We start from the raw sequence: 24,168 nt of genomic DNA, 5'->3' as shown, positions 1-24,168 counted from the left end.
TTTTCTGTAAAGTTGCAAAAGGCAGCATAGTAGCTTCCTAGCAAATCGAAATAATGGCAGAATAAACCTATTTTACACTTGAAGATATTCAAGTTCACAGATGTTAATGATTTTTTTTGAGAGCCCTGAGAGTACCATGGAAAGAAGGCAGAAAAATATGCAATTTTTTACTTAATTGTATACAGAAATTGTGTATTTCTCATAATAAAATGTATGTCGATTCTGTCTACTAAACCAATGTTGTTGGGGTTGCCACTTTAAAGTCCTCGAACAGTTACATAAACATATGATTATAAAAGAGAAAGGAGACATTTGGTAAAATATTTTATTATTATTAAGAATAATAATATAATTATGGTTATAAAAATAACAACTTTATTAACTACAGAGAATTTATAATACAAGCCATCACCACAGGGTTCCCGTTTTGGGGTAAGCATCCAGCTATCCCACCCAATCAGCAGCTATTCTTGTCCTGTTTACATAGGCAGACTCGCTGCGATTTCCACAGGATTCGGTTTTCAGCTTCTGAAGACAGAAGCCTTCTGTGCAAACAGACATGAACCTACACGAAAACGGCATTGTCAAGAGGTAAGGGTCTGGGATAGTTTAATGTTTTTGTTTGTTTGGTTGGTTGATTCTTATTAATAAGTTCTTGGTACAAACTTCAGTTGAATTTTGAAAGACATTTTCTTCCTTGGACTTAATTATGAAGAGTGATTTATTGCAAATTACTCTTTGTAAAAAGGCAAATGTATTGTCTTTACCCAAATCCCTTTTATTTTATGAGTTTTCTATAAATGTAAATGAGTGGTTGTATACACACAGTGAGTAGAAGTAGTTATTTTAAATCAATTTAAGGTTTCCCTTTACTTAGCATGATATAGTATTGACATTTTCTGTTTCATATTACAGAGCTAGCGTTTGTTTTGTAAGAGAAAAGAAAATGCCTGACAGCAACTACTAGTGCTTGACAGTGCTCATTTTCAGGGATGCGGTAGCTGGAACATCAGCTCCACACAGTACCACTGGTACCAGCAAGAAGCATCCACAGCTTTTCTGACACATGCCATTATTGTCATCTTTCTTGCCGTCCAGTGTTTCCCATTCCTGTAGCTTGAAACACTTAGAAGGCAAGCCAGAGCCTGTTAATAGAGACCGACTCACTAGAAACAATTATACTGAGGACCTGCCCACAGCAAATTGGTAAAAGTTACCTTACATTTTACAATAACATTAAAGAAATATACAAAAGAATTATCACCTCTCTGCACAGCAGAGGCATATGACTACGATTTTAGTTTTACACTCCTATTCCTGCAGACAGAAGAAAATGTCTACAATTATGACAGTGTGTACCTCTTACCCAGTCAAAACAAAACCAAACTGGACGCTCATAATTCAAAAGGGCCACTTGTCCATGAGACAAAATAATATAGACTTCTAAATAAGCTGAATTTTTCTCTCCTCTTCCTTTGAAATTTATTCACAGAAAACCATCCCATATATAGTGTTGCCTAGAAAATAACTCTACCATTTTCTAGCAAGTAAGATCCTATTTATCTTTTTCACTGTGAACTCTACCGACTTTGACCATTGCAAAGAAAACCTCATGGGAAGAGTTGCTTAACAAACCACATTTGGTGACTTATTGACATATTTGTTTGTTTTTCACTTAAGTTAGAAACACTGATTCCAAAGTATCTAAAAACTTGACTGCATATTGTTTCTAGGTCATTTCTGTTCCTCTTTTCATGGATAATTACAAAAAAATACACTGTAAGAAGTATTGTAAAATGTTAGTATGTTAAAGTATTATAATTAGCATAACAGCTTTATCAATATAATTTATATGTAACATTGAAATCTATTCAATTCAGTAAGAAGCTATGAGAAGGACTTTAATATTTTAATAATATATCTTTGAAATTTATGCTTGATCAAATGACATGTTGCAAAAGGAATGAAAATGTAACAGATGTAAAATGATAAGGACAGCAATTCACTGGGTCTCTCTGCATCCACTGTTGATCAACACAGCACCTATGCTATCACAAACATATATGCATTTGTGTATATATATATATATATATATATATATATATATATATATATATACCATGCAAGCACACACATATATGTCAGAGCTTGTACAAGAACTTCTGCATTGACTTCCAGAAAATTTTGAGAATGCATTAGGGCATCATTTGAAACTTCAGATTTCAGATACTCTAAAAAAATTCAGTCTCAAGAATGGGAACACTGGATTTAAAACAAACAAATTATAACTTTTAATAATCTTGATGTACACAGGAAGACTGAGAACTTAGAAGCTGTCTTATTACTTTTTTGAATTCCTACTTCTGTATATACAACTCCTAGCTAGGCATGGCAAGTAGAATAATAAATACAATTTGAATGTTATCATATAGATTATAAAATCTTAATGAATATTCCATGTCATTAAGAGTTTTGTTAAAAAGAAATGAGAAAATATGATATCTTTCCAACATATTTGATTTTCAGAAACAATTATACTTTTGAAAGTTGTTGAATTAAAGAATTTAGAAAAACTATTTTACTTCATATTTTTTTCTATTACTCAAAGACTAAGAATTTTTAGATTAAGGAAAGTATTTTAATTTTTTTCTTCAGAATATTTCAAAATAAAATTTAATGACGGGATGGTCACAAAGCTTTGCAGACATGATATTTTTATGCTAAATCATTTTTTTAAGGAGAGCTAGAAGCCAATCATAGCAGCAAGTTTTAATATCAACCCATATAAATACATTTTTGAAGACAGAGACACTTTAAAATTTCTTCATTGAGACATGTTTGAAAACTGAATAAATGTTTTAAGAAAATAGATCTACCAATATCCTTCATAAATAGGTAGCTCAAATTTGGAGGAAAGAAATAAGATAAATAGACAAATTACTTTCTGCTTCTTAGGCATTAGAGAACACACAAAATAACTAGGCTAATAAATATAAATAAACATACAGGCTAGCCATTCTTTTATCCTATGGGTCCTGTCCTGACTTTGACCACTTTCCAGTGGAGATCATACGTGATACGCACAAAGGATCCACACTTATACCTTGTACCTTTCCTGAATATTCCCACTGGTCTTCCAAAAACTTTACATTGGAGAATAAATATAGATACATAATCCAAAACATTTAGATATTACACTAGATACATCATGGTTTAAACGGTAATATTGCTGCATGTGTAATCAGCCATTTGTTATGGTCATCTGTTTTCATAAAAGGATGTTGGCGTGCCAGTACTGCAGGATACATGTCGTGAAAATAATGAATGAACTCTAACATGTGCTGTGGGAAGTGTAATATAATTTAATACAGAGTTACAAGTTAGGAACACAAAGTACAAATTGGTTTGGGTGGGGTTAAAATAATGTTTAACTTATGATTAATTCATCATTAAGATATTAACCTGAAAAGCAGCATAGAATGATAATCAACCTTAACCTTTAAATCTCTTATCATCTAGCAACTATTGCATTTTTGAATCCGTTCAAGTATCTTCAGGAGATATGTTACTGCACTTACAGGTACCTTAATTCACTTCAACATTTACAAAAGAACACTGACAAACAGAACAACAGAAAACACCCATATATATTAATGAGTTTCTGAACACTCACAACACTCAAGTAGCTGTTTTAGGATTGGTTTAGGTTACATTTTAATCTCGACGTCTCTGAAATCTTCATGTATAGATGGATGCTTCAAACACACTGGCTTCTTCTATGGCTATTACAATTTGTAGGTCAAAATTACTTTGTGCATCCACTTTGCATAATAGGCTACTCGGACAAAAATACCAGGACGATTAGGGATGGCACATCCACGGCCAGGAACAATGACACCAAGAACCATTTTCATTTTGTGTTGCTCACAAATGAGTGGGCCACCATAATCTCCCTAAGAAGGAAAAACAACAAAACAAATTATTTTGTAAGTAAAAAAAAAAAAAAAAACCAGTAATTCTTCAGCAGCATTCCCCTGATGACTTGCTGATGACTTGCAGCTAAAAGGTATAGAAATTCAATGACATCAATTTTTCTTACATTTTAATTATTGTATATGTCTCCATGTATGTGGCAGTCAGAAGACAACATGTGGGAGTTGGGCCTCTCCTTCCACCTGGGATTTGAACTCAGATCCTTTGGCTTGGCCACAGGTACCTTAACCCACTGAACCATCTTTTCAGCATTCCCCCCATCGAGTAATGTCAATTCTATGTTTATTTTGTTGTTGATATTCACCATGTGTTCCATATCAACATTTGGAAAATATATAGATTTGTAAAATAAAGACAAAATCCACTTGTAATCACATGATTTAATGGTTAAGCGTACTTTAACTTTCTCTTCTTTCTAAAACACTCTTTGTCTGCTACCAAAAGACTATCTTAACATTTTAAATAGGAAATCCTTAAAATTGAAACAATAATTTTATATTATTTGGAAATTACTTTTCCAAGCATAAAATATTTCTCTATTCATAGTTGATACTAGTAGCTAATATAGTTATAATTTAAATATTTTACTATATCATCAGGTAAAGAAATATGACAAATGAATATAGATTAACTTGTGCATATACATATATTTTATACATATTAATACACAAATGTTAACTATATGAATATGCATGTATTCATACTGCACGTGTTTGTATAGATAACTGTTAGAACTGTGTTATATCACTTTTATGAGCCATGCACCCTCTTAAGAGTACAGTTACAGAGATGGAAGCATGGTTCAGTATTTAAGAGGACTGTTTCAAAGGACCCATATCTGGTTCCCACCACCTTCTACGGGTGGTGGGAACCAGATACCCAATTATGGCTTCCATGGGTACCAAGCATGCATATGAGGTATGTGTAAGCATTCAAGCACTCATACATACACATAAAAAAGAACCACAATGACTAGTTTTAAGCATCCAAATATAAATAAAAATATGTGAGCCAGGTAGTGTTGGTGCATGCCTTTAATCCCAGCACTCGGGAGGCAGAGGCAGGCGGATTTCTGTGAGATTGAAACCAGCCTGTTCTACAAGAGCTAGTTCCAAGACAAGCTGCAAAGCTACAGAGAAACCCTGTCTCAAAAACAAAACAAACAAACAAGAATGTTTGATATTATCTGCATTTTCCTCTAAAAGCAATGCAATTTAAAAACAAAATTTTATGTTGGGTAGAAAGAAGAAGTCATTGATATAGAATTTTTGATAGGTAAATTAAGGCAGACCTGAAAACAAATGCCAAACAGTAAAGATTAAAAAAAAAAAAGACACCAAGCCCCATAAGGTAATAAAATTGTGGTTTAAATAAGACACCAGCCACCCCTGACAGTCACTTTTCAAAATGACTGTCTTTGGAGACTTTCTACCACTTCTACCACGTAGAAATTTAGGGTCGTTCTCTTCAAATATTCTTGACTAATGAAATAATCAAACAACAGATGCAAAGAGGCTAGGAAGAAAAGAGGAATGGAGAAAGAGAGGGCAGTTCTCTCTCTCTCTCCTCCAGTTTCCCCCCATCTACCACCTACCCCACCCCCCCATTCACTCCTCAGAGAGAGTAAGGCTCACAAATGAGTGGGGAATGAAAAAAGTTTAGCACATCACATTGAGGCAGGACCAAGTTTCCCCTATGTCTAGACTGAGCAAGGTATCCTTCCAAAGAGTCAGCTCAACACTAGGGATAAACTCTGGTCCCACTGCCAGTGGCCCCACAGACTGTCCCAGCCAAACAACTGTCATTCACATTCAGAGGGCCTAGTTTGGGCCTATGCAGGTTCCTCTGCTGTCAGTCAGGTGTCAGCGAACTTCCCCTGGCTCAGGCCAGCTGTTCCTGTGGGCACAGCTTCCTCTGAGACTTGTGCAGTTTGTATGGTAGTCTTTTTAGACATGAATGCCTTGAACGTGCTTTGTGGATGAAGCATGGGCTGACTCATAAGTCAATTAAAAGAAGTGCACAAAAATAACAGAAGGCTTTTTCTAAATTTCCTTTCTCTAGGAATGCCTTGGTATACAAATACTTTGATTTGACAAAAATAAACAGAAAAAGCACAAGCAAATATGGCATTGGCTTTTTAAGACAATTTTGGCTTAGTTTGGTTTATAAGATAGACTTTTATCAAGAACTTATACTCTTCCCGCTTTAGTTTTCCAAGTTCTAGAATTACAGGAATGTTCCACCTGTAGGTAGGTAGGTAGATAGATTAGATAATAGATATAGATATAAATATAGATAGATAGATAGATAGATAGATAGATAGATAGATAGATAGATAGATAGATTAGATAGATAGACAGATAGACAGATGATAGATAGATAGATAGATAGATAGATAGATAGATAGATAAGCAGGCTGGGCAGGAAAACAGACAGAGATAGACAGACAGATGGACAGACAGACAGACAATCAGACTTTATTAAACAACTTTTTCTTACCTCGCATGGTCCCGATCCAATCTTTTCAGCCCCAGCACACAGTTCAGACTCACTGAGAGTCACCTTCCCTTGGTGGTGCTGACGGCACTTCTCATTCCCCATAATATACAGATGGGCTACTCGCAATAAACCATCCGAATTGATCTCTGCAACGGCATAGAAAATACGCAGTTAATGAGCAATGAATAAAGGCAAGGAAATCAGGAAAGAAAAAGCGTTTATATGCTAAATAACTATATTCCCTCATGTCCTAAAAGTTAGCTTACGTCCAGTGTAGCCCCAGCCGTAAACACTGCAAGTGGTCTTCTCTGGGATTGTGCAGCCATAATTGGGTAAATCAATTGTACTGACAAAGTCATCTAGGACTGCAGGCCTGAAAAGACAAAATCCAGCATAAGTACTCTGGGAACACCATTCTACAGAAACATGGATATGCCATGACATATACAATATTAAGGAGATATTTACTAGCAGAAGTCTGCAATAAATGTTCACTGTGCAAAAAATTACTCTGATTCTTTTCTGAGTCGAATGATTGTCATTAAGCTTCAGTATTAAGGTAGTTAGAATATTGTGTGAAATTCTCCTACTGCTATATGAAAATCATATTACTCCTCTTTCTCGTATAGGTCACATACATGCACATGTACACATAAATGCATCCACATGATACATGAGATAACGATGACTCTACATGAGAAAGAAAAAGAAACTCAGCTGAAAAGCAATGTTTCAGTAATTCAAGTTTCCGGGAAAATAGGGCCTCACCGAGAAAGCTTCAGCAGCACCAGATCTGAGCCTTCCGGCCCCGAGACCAGCTGGGAAATGTTGAGGACCTGCTTGCGTTTCTCATCACCTCTCCCGTGGACATCATGAATTCCAAGCCAGGCTTCGTAATCCTTCAAGTCTTTGTTTCTAGGTAGGAAATGAAACACAAACTATAGTGTCCAAGTATAGATCATTATTAATTTCCATTGTAGTTTTAACTTATAAGGATAAACACTTATATTTGGATTAATTTTTAATACAAAGTATAATACATAGCAACACATTTGTTAAGGGAGATCCCCGAGTACCACAAATGTGTTGAAGCAGAGAAAAGTGTGAAGCTGCACAAATTCTAAGGCTACTCAGTTTCTAACATGTTGTATTACACTTGCTATACAGAAAGACACCTGTTACAAAATCTTCATGGTCTTTACAGGGATCATAATTTGCTTATAAACTTTGTTTCCTCTCAGCTGTATATATATATATTTGGCTTATCGCTAAGGTTGAAGATATTCACGGAAACCCAGTGGTATGACGAGAACTGAAAAGGAAGCTCTAAGTGCAGCCTCCTTATCTTTGCTGAGGTCATTGTTCTTGAAATTATCCCCACGCTGGTCCTCAAGATAGATAAAAAAAGATGCAGGGATTCAAGGAAGCCTGCTGGTCATCACAAGTATCTCTCTAGGAATACTGAGTAAAAGTGAGAAGTCGGAACATGGTGTTTTACAAAATTCAGAGAAATAGTTTCCCCAAGTGAGACTAAGGTCAATCATGAAAAAAAAAAACCCAGTTAGCTGAATGAGCACTAAATATGAAAGTGTAGTAAAGCCAAACTTTTATAATCAAATTTTAGAACAAAGGCTGACAACATGATTCAGTGGGTAAACACGCTTGTGGAATTTGATTGCAGAGATGCACATGGCAGAAGGAGGGAGCTGACTCCCACGAGTTGACTTCTGACCTCAACATGCAAGCCATGTCAAGTACACACACACACACACACACACACACACACTATTTTTCATTTAAAGTAGACTAAATGGCTCCCTTCTTCTGATAAATTTCTGTAAAATAAATGCTCAACTTCAAAATCACAATAGAAGATATATTTAGATGCCTCAAATAAATGTTGATTTAAAAACCATCTTACCTGGATGGAAAACATTGCCTTGCAGTAAGAACCCAACTTTCCTTTATCAGTGATCCTCCACAGATATGTTTATTTCTATGGAAAGAGAAAAGAACAAATAACATCTTTGTGAAAAACAAAGCTTCCTGCCAATTAGTGAAAGCCTATAACTTCATATATCAAAACTAAATGAACTGCCAAGAAGAATAAAAGCAATCTACTCGGAACAATACGCAGCAGTGCTTTTGTCTGAGGGTGGTGTTTGCTGAGTGTGGCATCCATAACTGTTTTCACACTGTGTCTAAATTTTAGGGCATCAAGTTTACAATAGAAAAGTCGTCACTATATGCCAGTATATACTTCCAAAGCATGCGTTTATGCTTATGACCACATATAATAATGCTGCAAATAAAGGATAATTTAAATAAATAAAACTCTAAAAATGTTTAAAATTCAGCATTTGACAATGAAAATGATAATTTGAGATTTCATTAAACAGTTCTAAACAATCACGCAGAGGTAACAATGTTTCATCCTATTTTTTTCTTTTATACCATTCCGTTTTTCTTCTACCATTATTGAGTAGTTTCAGGCTTTGCTTTTTTTGGGGCCCTGGATATGCTAAAAGCATATCCTCAGAAAGCTTTCTACACGGAACTACCCCTCCAGTGTCTCCATTCTGGTTTGAACTGATTAAAAAGCAACTGGATTTAGATAAATTTGCCAAGTGTGAGATCACTTTCTATAGTTTTTCATTTATGAAAGCAAAATAATTGTTCAAGATAAATCATCTAGGAAATTTTAAATATTTGTACAGAAGAATAAGAACTAGTGCACTTATTTGATGATTTCAAAAATCTGTAAATCCCTTTTTTTTTTTTTTTTTTGCAGAAATGTGAAAAGACTGCAGCTCTGTCTTAGTCACAGTTCCAAGGAGCACAGCTGCCCGTGGCTTCAGCGCCGACACTCAGAACGCCCAGCTGAAGGGACAGTGATTTACGGCTTGCCACACAGGAGGATGACAGTAGATATTGAGCCTTAACTTCTATTCCCCTCAGTGTGTGTTTTGGAAAAATAACCAAACATCTGTGTTTACTAAGAACTTGGACTACTATACGTAAGATTTGAACAATGTGAGTCAGATACTTCATTTTTATGAGAATTCTAAACTTCTTTGTAACTTGCATATTGATTTTACATAGATCATACTAGTGACTCTTAAGACCTTTGAGAAATAGACATATTAAAAATTCTATATCTAGCTGATTATAAAAATCAAAACCACCCAATTATTCTAATAGGTTATTGATTTCCATAATAGAACACTTTAAAATTGCTATTATTCATTTCAGCGATATTGGAAACTAAAAACGCCATTTCTGTGATTGTGTATAATCATCTTAGAACATAAGTTTAAAGTATGCTAGATTTGAAAATTAATGTATGTGCCATAACTATCATGGTGACATTAAGGTACAAATAGGTCTCTTGTGTCATTTTCTTCCAGTTCATCAGAATCAGGGTCACAGACAATAAGTATTAATGGAAACTTTGCTACAACTTATAAGGATTATCATGTGCATAAATTATACAGTCCGTTATAAATTGGTAAGCAAATCAGCCGTCGATCCCCAGATTAGTACCTTCTATAGAACACAGTCTTCTTGCAGTCTTAAGCTGAAAATGGTTTTTGCAAATATTCAGACTATTGGGATTGTTATCATTAATAATTACCTGTGTTTCAAACTAACCATCCATCCTACATTTGTCCGTGTTGGGATGCCATTTACAACCCTCAGCTGTTTTGTCTTGGCACAGGATATGACAGGGTCTAAAAAATAAGACCACGTAGAGCACTTGGTCATGCTATTACTCAGTACCTATAACTTTTATGAAGTTCTATGATAGCTACATAGAATAGCTACATAGCCACAGTTGTTTATCAAGTCCATGACACATACATCCCCATTTTTTTAGTCTACAACAAAATACTTGAATAACTTCTTTTGGGCTAAGAAGAGTATGAAAAAATTAATAATAATAAAAAAAACCCAGCAGGAGCAGCAACAACAGAAAACCAAGTGCGCGCCTCCCCGAAGCTCTTGTTCTCATGATGAAGTAAGTCACTGTCTCACATGCCCCCATCTCTCACCTAACAGATCCCAGGGCTGGTAAGAGCATTAGGGCACGACAGACTGAAGAAGCTATGGAACTGTCCAAAACCTGGCCTCTTTGTTTCTGCCTTTAGTATTCTCGTGTCTCTTTGAGGGGGATGAATATAAATGTGATCCACTGCATAAGGAGTCCCTCAAATTGAAAGTGTGAAAATACGTTTTTCAAAGTCATGTGCAGTTCTTCTGACTACGTCACATCTATAATCAGAACAGTCTAAATTTTAGAATAAAAACAGATAGAGGTCACAGAAATGGTTCAGCAAGCACAGCTCTTGCAGGGGAGATCGGATCCCAACACCGACATCAGGTAGCTCACCGCCAGCTCCAGGGCATGTAACACCATCGGCTCATTTTCTTTTTTTTTTAATTTTAATTTTTTTATTTTTTATTAAAAATTTCTGCCTCCTCCCCGCCTCCACCTCCCATTTCCCTCCCCCTCCTTCGCTCCCCTCGCCCTCCCTCTCCATCCCAAAGAGCAGTCAGGGTTCCCTGCCCTGTGGGAAGTCCAAGGTCCTCCCTCCTCCATCCAGGTCTAGGAAGGTGAGCATGCAAACAGCCTAGGCTCCCACAAAGCCAGTGCGTGCAGTAGGATCAAAACCCAGTGCCATTGTTCTTGGCTTCTCAGCAGCCCTCATTGTCTGCCATGTTCAGAGAGTCTGGTTTTATCCCATGCTTTTTTAGACCCAGTCCAGCTGCCTTGGTGGGTTCCTAATTGATCAGCCCCACTGTCTCAGTGTGTGGGTGCACCCCTCGCGGTCCTGACTTCCTTGCTCATGTTCTCCCTTTCCTTGAGCTGCTGCTTCAAAGTGCCCATACCCCCTCAATGACACACATACATACATGTAGTTTAAAACAAAATGGAAAAAACTACATTGACTTTAGATGGGATGTTACTATAGTGCAAAATAATTTTCATATATACCAAAGATTTCTTTGTAACTCTTTTTTTTTCTTTTATTCTATGAGGATAATAATGAAATTGTTGGGACTAATGAATCCTGGCTTTCAGCTGCTCTTCCCTCCTAGAACCTTCTAATTGAAGCTACTAGAAGCTGTGCCTAGTTTAGAGGATCAGAGGATGGAATTTTCACCTGTTGACCATTGAGTGCAGTGTATTTAAGTCTACATGGTGTTAATAAAGAGGGGCTTTTAGTACCAGTGATTGAAGGTCTTTGTGTCAGTCTGTCTCTGCGTCTGTGTTCTCAACCTCCAGTCCCTTGCCTGAAGCTCACGAACTGGGGTCTAGCGCATAGAGTGCAGACGGGGGCCATGGTGTGCGGCATGAAATCATTTGTGACAGACAGAAAGTCAATTATGTTTTATGTTTTGAATACTACTCACGGTCCAAGTTGACAATTGTAGGTGTGGTATCTCCTTCACCTGTAGAAATGAATATTATGATATATAATAATTCGTGTATACATATTCATTAATCTATATAAAAATCAAACCACGACATCGAAATCTTTGTTGTAATTTCCTAAAATTACTGACATTTAATTCACTTAAAAATCAATAAGTTGCTAATAACATCAAAATGAATTGTAAATATAATATAAATTTTCTGAAGAATTCTGTCCTCTTTCCTGTCTAACATTGTGAGCATCTCCTCTTGGTACTACGGGATGTGGGAAAGTCTTGTTTGCATCTCTGAAGGCTGCAAGTGTGTGTGGCTTCGTGGCCTTTGACAGACTGGATTCCAAACAGTAGCTGGAGATGACCTCATTCTGCAAGTTATTCAGCACTATACCCAAGGCTTTTCCATATAGCACCACACATGTTCATGATTGTTTGAGTGGGTCCTTCATATGGACTGACTGTCTTTTAGTGCAATTCATCTGTTTGCATTTTTTTCTAAAAGCTACTTTTACTAATACTTGAATGAAGAGAATTGAAACTGAACGTGCTTGGTAAATCTATTCAAGAATTTAGAAAATAGAAATTAATGTCATCTCTGCAGAAATGGGGTATATAATTATTTTTTTTGATAGACTCTGTCAAAAGTTAGATTTTCCAGATGTAGAAGAAGAAGAAGAAGAAGAAGAAGAAGAAGAAGAAGAAGAAGAAGAAGAAGAAGAAGAAGAAGAAGAAGGAAAAGTATGGTAAAAAGAAAACACTAGACACCACACATAACTCTACCTGAATTCTCATCACTTAAACCTTTCCCGTGAACTCTCTACCAGGGTTTAATTGCTGCCTAAAGAAAGGCTTAAAGGATGCGAGGACTTTGGAAGTACTTGAACAGCAATGAATGAGACACAAGACATTTCCTGAGTCTTAATGTCTTAACTTTTCAGAATTGATGGCATAGAGTTCAGCCAGGCACGGTTGAGACCCAGCTGGCCGTTAATCCCTGGAAATGCCCTGAGCTCAGATAATCCAGCAACAAAACAATAATGACACATAGACACCTTTGGAATGCAAATGCGATTGTTATTTATGAGAGTACTTGAGAGAATTATGCCCACTAGAGGGCTTTTATTTATGTTCACGTTCCAGGTTGAGGTATTATAGGTGGATAAAGATACAGCAAACATAAATTTAATCATTATTTTATGTGGGGTGTTCCCTGGGAGTCCGTTGAGGCTTAGGTTTTCAGTACATAATAGAAGCAAGCACTGAGGCCATTAACGCAGAAACGATGTTGGTTTTGCTACTCGAGTTAATGATTTTAAATGTTTGAGTAATTTGATATTCATCCCTTACCTTGTCATAACAAAGATTAAGATACACACTCTATACCAAATTCCACATTAAATAACATTAGTTTCACAAGTGGTTGCTTCATGGTTGTATTTTTATTTAGTTTGAAATATTTAAAGGAATCTTCTATCTGATGTTTTAGTAATCAGTGGCTTAAAAACAATTAAGAGTTATTTTGGTTCCTCAAGTTCAGCATTCTCAAACTTAAAAATAAGCTGAAATGTCATGCACAACCAGACGGTGGGGACTGTAGTTTTCTGGGTATGTTTGAACATAGTACGTTCTTTTGGTACATACTGTAAGAAAGCCACTGAGAAACTATTCTCTGGATATTTCCGGCTCACTCTTGAACACTAACCACGTCTTTTCCTTTGCCTACCTTCCTCTACCTACCCTGCAACCCACATACACTCAATGTAGACTGTAAAACTTGTTTCCATGATTTCCTTAAATATGAAGAAAAGCATTTTACAATCTTATCAATCCCAGAAGTTTTACTTACAGAAGATTGCAAGTGGTGTGTGTGCTTGTGTGTGTGTGTGCGTATACTTATGTGTGTATGCCTCTCAGCAGCCCAGAAACATAGTATAGAGGACCTAACTGAAAACATGAAGAAATCTAATTTCCTGCAGTTCAATTTTGCAGCTATAATTCAAAACAGTATGTATATATCTGATGTCTCCATCCAAACAGCTATTTTCCCATCATTATTTATATATTAATGTGAATAAATATTTACAACATAATTATAGTGTTTTATAAGTTTGCTTTACTCCATACCGTAAAACATTTCAGGTTGAAAGACAGCATATATCTGTGCAACTTTCTTGTTATATAAGCATTTGTATACAATAGCAGCTTAACACACATTACAGAAGAATGAATAAATAAAATGTGTTTGTACTTACAGGTTCAATTCACCACAGCCCAGTAAAATTGCTATTTATATTATAGAATTTTTGCAAACACAGAGTATATATCATATATAGGATAATAACTTGACATAGATAATTGTAGAACCATAGTTTTTCTACTTCAAAAATCTGAGTTGAAATCAACTACTACACTCTCAACACCTAAGATTTACTTAAGCTACATTAAGAGAGAGTTTGTGTGTGTGTGTTTGTGCACAGAAATACACAAAACATATAGCCATTTGTTTGTTATTGTTGATTTGATAAGCTCCACACTACAATACATGGTAGATAATGTTCGGCAATTTTAAAGAACGCAAATCTTCACATGTTTTGTGAGAGTGCAAAAATGATGAATATTGTCTCTGAGGTTAAATAAATAATAAGAGCTCAAATCTTCTAAAGATAAATTGCATTAGCCTTTCAACAGGGAGAAAATGTAAATAAATCCTGGCTATAAATACAAGTAGGAAAAATGACAGTGTAAAATATTTATTGAAATTAGTGTTCAGTACACATTTAAATAAAAGTGAGTTATTGGTGCGAGCATTTGATCCTACACCAGTAACACCCTTGCATCTTTCATCAGTATCGTGCTGATTTTTGGTTTGCCTAGGTTAGTAGAATATCGTTTCTGATATCCTGAAAATCATGAGTGCTTCCTCCTTTAAGCATGCAAAGCAAGCCACAAGCCCTGAGTTCCTCTAGTCTAGACATTTGTCCTAGACTGAGCTAGACTTAACAGGGAAATTGCTACAATCTATTTGAAAGCCAGAGAATTTTTCTTTACCCTTCCATGACTGTATACTATATAAGCCTTTATTATTCTTAATCATAGAATCTCAGAGACACAGTGAAGTCATATGAATGTTCAGGAAAAGGAAAGATGGGGCAGGTATTAGTAGGAGTGTGATAATGGGGCCTGTAAGCCTGGGATTTGATCCCCAAAACTGCAAAAAGATTAACAATATCTGTTTTCTAATTTAATAATACTTTTTGTATTCTAGTCTCTGGTAAAGTAGATTTGTTTATTTTAGTGTTGAAACATGGAAGTTATCTTATTTGGGGGAACTTTTTAGGATATATGAAATCAATAATCAAGAACAGAAGATAATTAGAAAAGATCAATTAACTTGAAAGACTATAACCAGAGGAAATAAAAATGTAATAACAAAATATAGCTTCCTTGCAAATATATGAGGCATCCACCTATTATTATAACTAATTTCCCTGTTTCATGAAACGAGATTGCATTGCCAGGTCCCTGAAGAAAAATTCTCTCTTTAACACAACATTATTTTTTGCTAAAACTATAGATGTATTTGCATAATATTTTTTCAAGATGACATTGTTTCTTCAATGCAATGGTTTGTTTTTAATGTTATGTTGATGTGTATGTACATGACTGTGCTTAGGAATTGGTTCTCTCCATGTGATCTGGTGACTGAACTTCGGCCATCAAACTTGCTATAAACACAGAGCTGTTGAAATGTTAGAGAACCACTCTCCTGCCACCTGTGTTCTGACTTGGGGATTTCACTCAATAAGGTACGTGCAATATATTTCTGTTTCAGTGTGCGTGCGTGTGTGTGTGTGTGTGTGTGTGTGTGTGTGTGAGTGTGTGCTCGTGCGCACACATTTCATTTGTGAGGATCCTATTTGGTGGTGAGACACTGTACGTGTCTGAAAGTGTTTCCTAGATTCAGAAGTAGTGGGGAAAATGTTTCTGGCCACCTAGTAAATAGCAAAAAGGGAAATAAGTGTCCTACAACTACACAAAACAGCCACCCTGAAAGTGTTTGTAGTGCAATCGCGTATGTGTTATTGTTACTTTTGATACATTTGCCTGAATTGGCTTCCAGACAGGCCTTCCCACTACACAAAGCAGTGAAGTGGGACGGTAGTGTTGTCTGTACGCCCACTAATCCTGAGTACTGTCAAGCATTTTTATCATTTACCATCTGATATTAAGAAATAATTTCTTATAAAGTTTAAGCCCTTTTTTTCTTGCTGGTTTTAATTACTTTTCTTTTTTTTTGTTGGTATACATTGTTTTAATAGTATAAAAGCCCAAGAGAGGGGCATAAGTGTCTATTTATTTATTTATTTATTTATTTATTTATTAAAGATTTCTGCCTCCTCCCCACCACCGTCTCCTTTTCATTTTATTTGTTAATGATATTTATTTTCAAAGGCTGGTTTTGTCATTTTCTCTTGAGTTCTTGCAATTTTATTTATTGGTATATCTCATTAAATATGAGCTCTATGGCACACAGATTTTATGAAGTATATCGAATGATACTTGACACCTACTACTGTTACATGAATACTTTTTGAAAGTTATCTTTCACTTAGAATAAAGAGCTTAATCTCCATTTGTTTTAGTATTTTGCTAAGGATTTCGGGTCCCACAGACTTTGCAGAATTAGAAAGTTTACTAAGAGTTCTGCTGTAGCCAGAGAATCATGAGGTAATGTCGGTGCTAGGATTAAGCTTTTAAGTTTGCTGTTTCTTTTTCTTCCAAGTAGAAATTATGTCAGCACATAAACACTATAAAAATAAGCACAATTGCTTCTTTTCTATAAGAGAAGTGATAATAGGGGCCAAGGAAGAAAGGAGAAGGTAAGAAAAGGGGAGAGGAGGGGAGGAGAGGGGAGGATGAGCAAAGGGGACAGGCTGTTGGCTGTGTGCATTGCTCCCGAGGAACTTCTTTTTTCAAATCAACTGTAGAGTCCTACATCATTGTAACCCCTGATTGAGGAGCTGTTGCAGTGGAGATGCAGTACATTTGAAATATTTCAAGTGAGAAAGAGCATGACATGTACTTACAACGGGAAATGGGGCAATAATCCCAAGGAATAAGAGGATTCCCCGTGTAGCACCAAGGTCCATGGGCATCATCATCAGGATTGCGGCAATAATTCTTGTTCAACTTGCTCGCATCTGGCTCCCAGAAAATATGACTATAAAAACAAACCAGACATTCGGAAGTGTCTCTTCCAGCCAAGAGAAGCAAAATGTTACAAGAAGATCTGATCTTCACACACCTCTTTCATTACATACTCAACAGAAGCTTTGGCGGCTGCCCTCATGGCTTGGAAACACATTTTAAGTTTAAAAGTTTAGGGAATATGGACTAAAGCTCCATACTTCATACATACAAAAATGTGAGAGATTTGGGGACCTTGATTTCCCTTGATATGAAATAACAACTTCATGCATAAAATTAGAGAAGCACTATCTAAAAGCAAAGCAGGTAGATAATGAAGATTAAATTATAAAATACATAGAACATACAAGTTACTGTAAAATGCTCTTCATCTTCCGCACGTGGAAGCAACAGAATTGTCACAATGAATGAGAAAAGTTTTCATAAATTGCCAGCTTAATTCTAAATTTTCCTTGGCCTAATACTAGTAAGTTAGGGTTTTCTGGCAAAAAGCTAAGTAACAAATTTTTCCAACTTATAGATGAACTTTTTGAAATAAAAAAGGTGCTGTTCTATAAGACTATGGTCGTTTTTATAAGTTTAAGTTTGTGTTTTCATTTGCCTCAGAAATATTAATTAAACCAAGTCCTACACAGTGACTTCTGATCAAGTCATTAAAAACTGTAGATAAATGTTTTCTGTTATTAATTACTACTACTTTTAAGTATAATTAAACACGATTTAAAATACAAATGGCACGCTCTTGCACACAGAAACTTGGAGCACCCTTCCAGGTGCAGGTTCACTTTCTAGACTAATCAGAGAACAGTGCACTTCCCATATGCTTGACTGTGGTATTATTTATATATACCACCGAATGAACATTGCAAGGGAATCTCTAAGACAATGCTATACTAATGTGTGGAGACACCAAGAATCCAAGAGAAAATTAATTATTGTAAACCACGTGACTTATGAATAGCAGAGGTGGTGTTGTAACCAAATGCTGTTCTGAGAGCCAACCATTATTGTCTACCTCATCTTTGAGTAGTTCATTCTTAAAACAGAATGCTACTGTGAAACTCAGTAATTGCCCAGTTTCCTTCACAATGTCTTGAAGTGACTTTTAATTGCGCCCCCCCCCCAATCAAAGCTAGCGTCAGTGAATTAAGAATGGTTAGCAACAGATGTATTGGTGCACACCTGTGCTCTTATAAGTTTTGACTCTAAAAACAGCTTGGATTACATAAGGGCACGTTGACTAAAACATATATATCCTATTCCTACTTACTTGTGAAGTCAATTAATTTAAAAAATATAAACCATGGTGGCATCCAACTTAGAAAAGAATTTTACATTTAAAATACAACCTGAATTAATGTGATTCAATTTCTCTGAGTGCTTGGTTTCTTACACACACATAGAAATATCTTTCATATAATAATATGATGATAAAATACCAGAAAATGACGTAAGAAGCTATGTGACAAGCATTTAATAAAATATTGTAATTTTTTTATTCTGGTGTATATAGTCTGAGGAATTTACTAACAATCTGTTTTAAGCAACAGCTATGTTCAAGTTTTCTTTATGGTTTCACAAGTGCTAATACTGTTTCTAGTTCCATGTGGATACTACCATCTTTAATAAAATATCCATCATAAGTATATACAGTTCTTCAAAAATATAAATATTTTCTTAAGTTACAAGAGTATTTCTGTGGTGACTTTAAAGTTTTATACACTATAGCTACTATGGAAAATCTGTCTCTATAAATTCTCTTAAAGTGAATATTTAATATAAATATGCATATAAAATCACTTATACATTTATGTCACAAACCACTATTAATCTTAATTTGACTAGCACTATCACTCTTGACCTGCCAACTATACTCTCTTGTTGAGTTATGTAATTCTTTTGTCAATGTGACTAGATCCTCCATGAAATTTGGGATTGAACTACATATCTACATTTTCTTTTCCCCCATAGTATCTGTTATATTCCAAATACAATATTAAGTGTTCAACAAATACATACTAGTTAGATTACATATTTAAAAGTTTTCTATAGACAAAGAACAAGGGTATGGGTCATATAGACAAAATCCATCTGTTGTTTATATTGGCTCCCTCTATTAAGAATAGAGAGAAATAACTGTGTATATATTTGAATATACATAATTACTACTATCATCAAATTTTGTAAGTAGGAAGAAAGAAGTCTACGTACCGGTGTAAATCCTCCATATTCTTGTCCCACATTGAGCATGTAAGTCCAGACCTTGTTTTGGATAAGTTGCCCATGTAATTTTTCCCATTGCCGCGATAACAATCTAGGCATAAAATACACAGGACTTAATACTTTCAAAACATTCACACTTTGTAAGCACGTTAATCCATCAAAATCAACACAATAATAAAAACACAAGCTAACATCTATGGAAATTAATGAGAAATATTCCAGAATAAAATATCTCTAGCTTTGATTCCAAAATTGTAAATGCCCACATCAATTTGAACACCCCAAATAATAACACCTCTCACATAAAAAATTCAAAAGAAGGCTCCTTATTACACCAAAGAAATAAAAAGTTTTAAGTGATCTTTGGAATTCCCAGAATTTTCTTTAGAAATGTTTCATTGTGCAGAAAATTGCATACAAACATTTGTACAAAAATAACACAATAAAATTCTACTCCAGTGAGTTACTTGTGTTTAGATTTGGGTTTCTCGTGATGTTGACATCCTGAGTCACCCAGGACAGCTGTTGCACAAATGGTTTCAGTCTCAATCACTATGAGAGCAAGTTAAAGAAGACAGGAATAGTGTCCAGGCGATAGCCTGTGCTCTTCCGAGTGTGACATCCTCAGCACGTGACTTCAGTTTGGCGCATCACTGCTGATGTAGCTGGTCACTTGGTTAAGTGATGGAAAGGAAAAACTTCTCTTTGCACGAAACAGTAACAGCAGATCCTACATCTGCCAGGCTTTAAACTGAGTAACCATCCCATTTCCAAACAAAATTTCCCCAAACACTGAGGCATATGATGATGGGTTTTCGTGAGTCAGGTTTAATGTGTTGCTCATAGAATGGTTATTTTTCTATTCTTAGTAATTCTTCTCTCCATCTGCCTCTTCTACTTATTATTAATAGAATTAGTGGTATGCATAGAGACTTGTACATTCCATTTATATTCAAAGGAATATATACATATATCTCACACATATATACACAACATATATTTCTCATACATATATACATGTGAGTTATATGCGCATTACATGATGATATGTATGTATATGTGTGTGTATTTATATCCCCCATTCCTTTTGATGCTCAAATGCTTTCCTGTCACCATCACTCAGCATGTAAGTAGAAATTAGTGTCTTTGCATTTAAATGCTTATTTTTTTAAAATTGGGCTTTGAGTTACAAACTTGAATTTCATAAAGAAGTTAAGTGAGTTTTGTCTTCATATTAGAATAGCATTCGTGAATTTTCTGAAGCAGCTTTAAACATACTTCTGTCTTTTGTGCTAACTATTAATGTGAAGGTCTTCTCAACATTGGAGACTGAAAAATGAATGTACACTGACTCTGAGAAACACTGACGTGGTTGGGTAACTGCAGTATCAAGCATTCAGTCAGGATTAGAGTTTTCTATGAACAATCATTTGTATATAATTACTATGTACGTGTTATCTTTAATAAGTAACAAAATACATAAATACCAAAGAAATACATCAAAATTAATTACTTTATTATTTATTGACTGAAAATTCTTTTTGTATACTGAGTCTCTATTTCTATCTATCTAGGATTGTGTGAAACTGTCTCAGATGAGAAGTGGTCTGGTCTTCCACATCACACTTCTTTCTCCAAGAGATGATGGAGAGAATTTCCACAAAAATTTAACTATTTGTGCTTCCCAATTGCCTGTTCTGGTAGCCACTTCTCTCCTTAGGCAAATGCTATTTTGTTAACTTTTCTTCTTCTTCTTAATTGTATAGCAGACTGTTGGCGAATTTTTAAAATTTTTTTAAAGACAGGCTTTCTCTGTAACAGTAGCTGTTCTGAAACTAGCTTTTGTTAATTTTTAAATCTTTCAATTTATTCATTGAGTCTATATCTTTCTGAGGTGTATTTTTGTATGCTTTTACTATAATAATTTTCTTTCTTTTGGTTTCATTCATCTCAACTCTTTTAGTATATAATATTATATATTATATATTCTGATGATTAAATATATAAAACTCTATCTTCATAACCTAGCAGATACTGTTGCAACAAGATATTAAAGGAATTATATATATTTTTTTACTTTCTGTTATTGTCCAACCGGAAAATGTTTCCAACTTACTCATCTATAGATAAAACATATACTTGTTATTACCCAAAAGGACAAGAGTAACATCAGTTTATATGAGTATATGCATATATATAGATTGCTGTACATGTGTGCGCATATATGTGTATGTAAAGAAAGAGAAAGGAATTTGCAATATATAGTGGCATGTAATAAAGATTTATGTTAAGATTATAGAATGTAGACTTGTAATAATCAGTAGATGATATATGATAGGTTATAGATACAAAAGAATAGATGATAGATAGATAATAGATAGATGATAGATAGATAGATGATAGATAGATGATAGATAGATAGATAGATGATATATAGATGATAGATAGATAGATAGATGATAGATAGATAGATAGATAGATAGATAGATAGATAGATAATAGGCATAGCTTCTGATGTAGCAATTGAATGATGAATTGGCTGACAATATTTCCTGAGTAGTAGCTGTGTGCTTTCCTCATAGCATGTTGCTGACCAAGTCTAACAGACTCTTGTATTAGGTAAATATATTAATAAATAATAAGTTTTTAAATAATTAAGGAGAGAAAAGATGGGAAAGTATAAAGGTTGTCAGGAGAGTCTAATTCAAGCTCACTTGTACTAGTTGAATAATTTGAGCAAATTTCTTTGTTCATAGTAAACTTTTGATCTTTATTAAATATATTCATTAGATAAGTACTATTATCTATTTAATCATCAAATAAAATATCCATATATTCTGTTCCATAATTCTTCTGTAGATGGCCATATGTGTGAGAACATCTCAAAATGCACCAGAAGTTCTCCAAACAGCTGTCTGTGTCCTTCTTCTCCTACCAGGATTTCACGAACTGTCTCAGTGAATGAGACAGGGAGGCTGAAGACTCAGCTGATAGCTAATGTCCCTTAATTATTAGCTTTAACTTTATTTCCAGCTGACCTTTAAGCATGGCAAATGGTGAAATGGATGGAAAGGAGCCCCTCCCTCTCTCCGCCTACAGACTGTGGTCAGAGCAGCTCCTGAACACTGACCCTGGAGGAAATGTTGAAGAACAAAAGTACATAGGGGCAATGAGCTGAAGAAATGGAGCTGGAGGTAGGCTTGGACTTTTCATGACAACGGCCATGACTTTTAAGTTTACATGAACTAGAATATGATCATTAAGAATATAATTTTCAATTTATTGTACACCAACACGTGTAAAGAGTACATCATTATTCACTAGTGACCAGTTATTTACACAGAGTGAAGTTCGATCCGTCTACTACTGCGCCCTCAAACAGCTGTCTTAAGGTACCTACGATTCCCAGTCAAAGACATTTTCCTTACACCATGTAATGAGGTCATCTTCGCTAAGACCCAGGTCCCAGGCACTTCCTTGTGCAGGATCTACTGAGACACTGTTTCCTTGGCCTGCCTATCTGAAACTCTGGAAATTCTCTTTCCATAAGGCATCCGGTGCGATCCAGCTGAAGCTCCGCTCAGATTGCCTAACTTCTCAGCCTCCTTTATCAGTCTTGAGAGATCCTGCAGGGCCAATGCCATTTACCCTATTGTCTTTAGAATCTCATTTGCTGGCCCGTCTCCTCATTAGGCCACAGCCAGAGTGACAGAATGGATTTCCTATTAAACTTTTGAACTACTTGCATTTACAGTTTCCTAGAATGTTCTTTTCATGTACGGATGGGAGGCATAGCTCTCTGTCCTCCTAATCGTCCTTAAATTCCCCTATCCTTTACACAGAAGAGCCACCCAAACCTTGGAAACATAAGAGATCAACACCCTCACCTCTCACTTGCAGCTCATTTTCTCTCCGGCATCTAGGCACAAACTTACATAATAACCCAGTAGCATTTCACGCTTCTGCCTACTAGAAAGCAGTTCTCCGGAGCCAGATATTCAGTTTTGTGTACTGGCACTGATTTTATAATTCCGTAATAACCACATAATCCCTTAAATAACAGCTAACTAAATACATGAGTAAATAAATATTGAAGGAATTAGTGAAGAAATGGATATATAAAACACACCATTCCTGTTCAACCATCTTCCTTGCGAGCCTCAAGAGCAGTTCAACAAGAAACTGAATGCGTGCCCTTCTAGGCATTTCCCCTGGTTTTAATCATGCCTCTACTACAAAATGTCAGCTATTACCTTGTCCACTTGACACATCACACTTGGGAATTTGCGAGCAGTAGCCAACTCGGATGTTTGGGTCAGTGGTAAAACACCACGGTGATTCAGCCCCATCTGGATTGCGGCAATAATTTTCTCTAAGGTCCCTGTGGAGAGGAAACACGTTAAGGTAAGTCGTCTCACAGAGTTCTCACCACTACATTTCCCGGATCCCAGATGTATGCCTGGCTTGATTAGAACAGTGATAATAACTTGGAACTCTCTATCCACCACACACTAGGGCTGTTAAATAAACACTGTCCTCCAAACCTCGGGGTTCTTCATGCATGCAGCTGCCTGAGAGACTAGAGAGAGAGACAGCAGCTCTTAGTTATCTTCACTGAGTAGCAAAGTTGACTCCCACTATATATGTTTAATATCTATAACAAATTTATTAATGATGGGGAAACTCATCATTCTCTTTGTAGAAGAAAACTTACTAATAGCTGCTTCTCATTTAAAATGGAATTTGAAACTATGCAAAGTTTTAATAAAATCAAATGGCTTCTTTTGTCCGCCTTGATTTATGTATTTATTT

The 24,168-nt window shown here is 35.6% G+C and overlaps 1 protein-coding gene across 2 annotated transcripts in view; it reads right to left on the bottom strand.

The window, feature by feature from the left end:
- Positions 1 to 317: 317 nt before the first annotated feature.
- Positions 318 to 24,168, bottom strand: part of LOC121434777 (hepatocyte growth factor) — a 65,086-nt gene continuing 41,235 nt past the window's right edge. For both annotated transcript variants that reach the window (XM_041633749.1, XM_041633748.1), the window contains exons 9-18: positions 23,610 to 23,737; positions 19,345 to 19,447; positions 17,013 to 17,146; positions 11,908 to 11,946; positions 10,127 to 10,223; positions 8,414 to 8,488; positions 7,261 to 7,407; positions 6,759 to 6,865; positions 6,493 to 6,638; positions 318 to 3,953 (exon numbers count right to left, since the gene is read on the bottom strand). In XM_041633749.1, the coding sequence (XP_041489683.1) occupies positions 3,786 to 3,953; positions 6,493 to 6,638; positions 6,759 to 6,865; positions 7,261 to 7,407; positions 8,414 to 8,488; positions 10,127 to 10,223; positions 11,908 to 11,946; positions 17,013 to 17,146; positions 19,345 to 19,447; positions 23,610 to 23,737 (1,144 nt within the window). In that variant the 3' untranslated portion in view covers positions 318 to 3,785. The remainder of the gene's footprint in view (positions 3,954 to 6,492; positions 6,639 to 6,758; positions 6,866 to 7,260; positions 7,408 to 8,413; positions 8,489 to 10,126; positions 10,224 to 11,907; positions 11,947 to 17,012; positions 17,147 to 19,344; positions 19,448 to 23,609; positions 23,738 to 24,168) is intronic.

This window comes from Microtus oregoni, unplaced genomic scaffold, assembly GCF_018167655.1.
Source record: "Microtus oregoni isolate MIOR12 unplaced genomic scaffold, Mior012 000044F_ref0000062, whole genome shotgun sequence".
Classification (NCBI taxonomy): domain Eukaryota; kingdom Metazoa; phylum Chordata; class Mammalia; order Rodentia; family Cricetidae; genus Microtus; species Microtus oregoni.
This window is presented reverse-complemented; position numbering and strand designations above follow the sequence as displayed.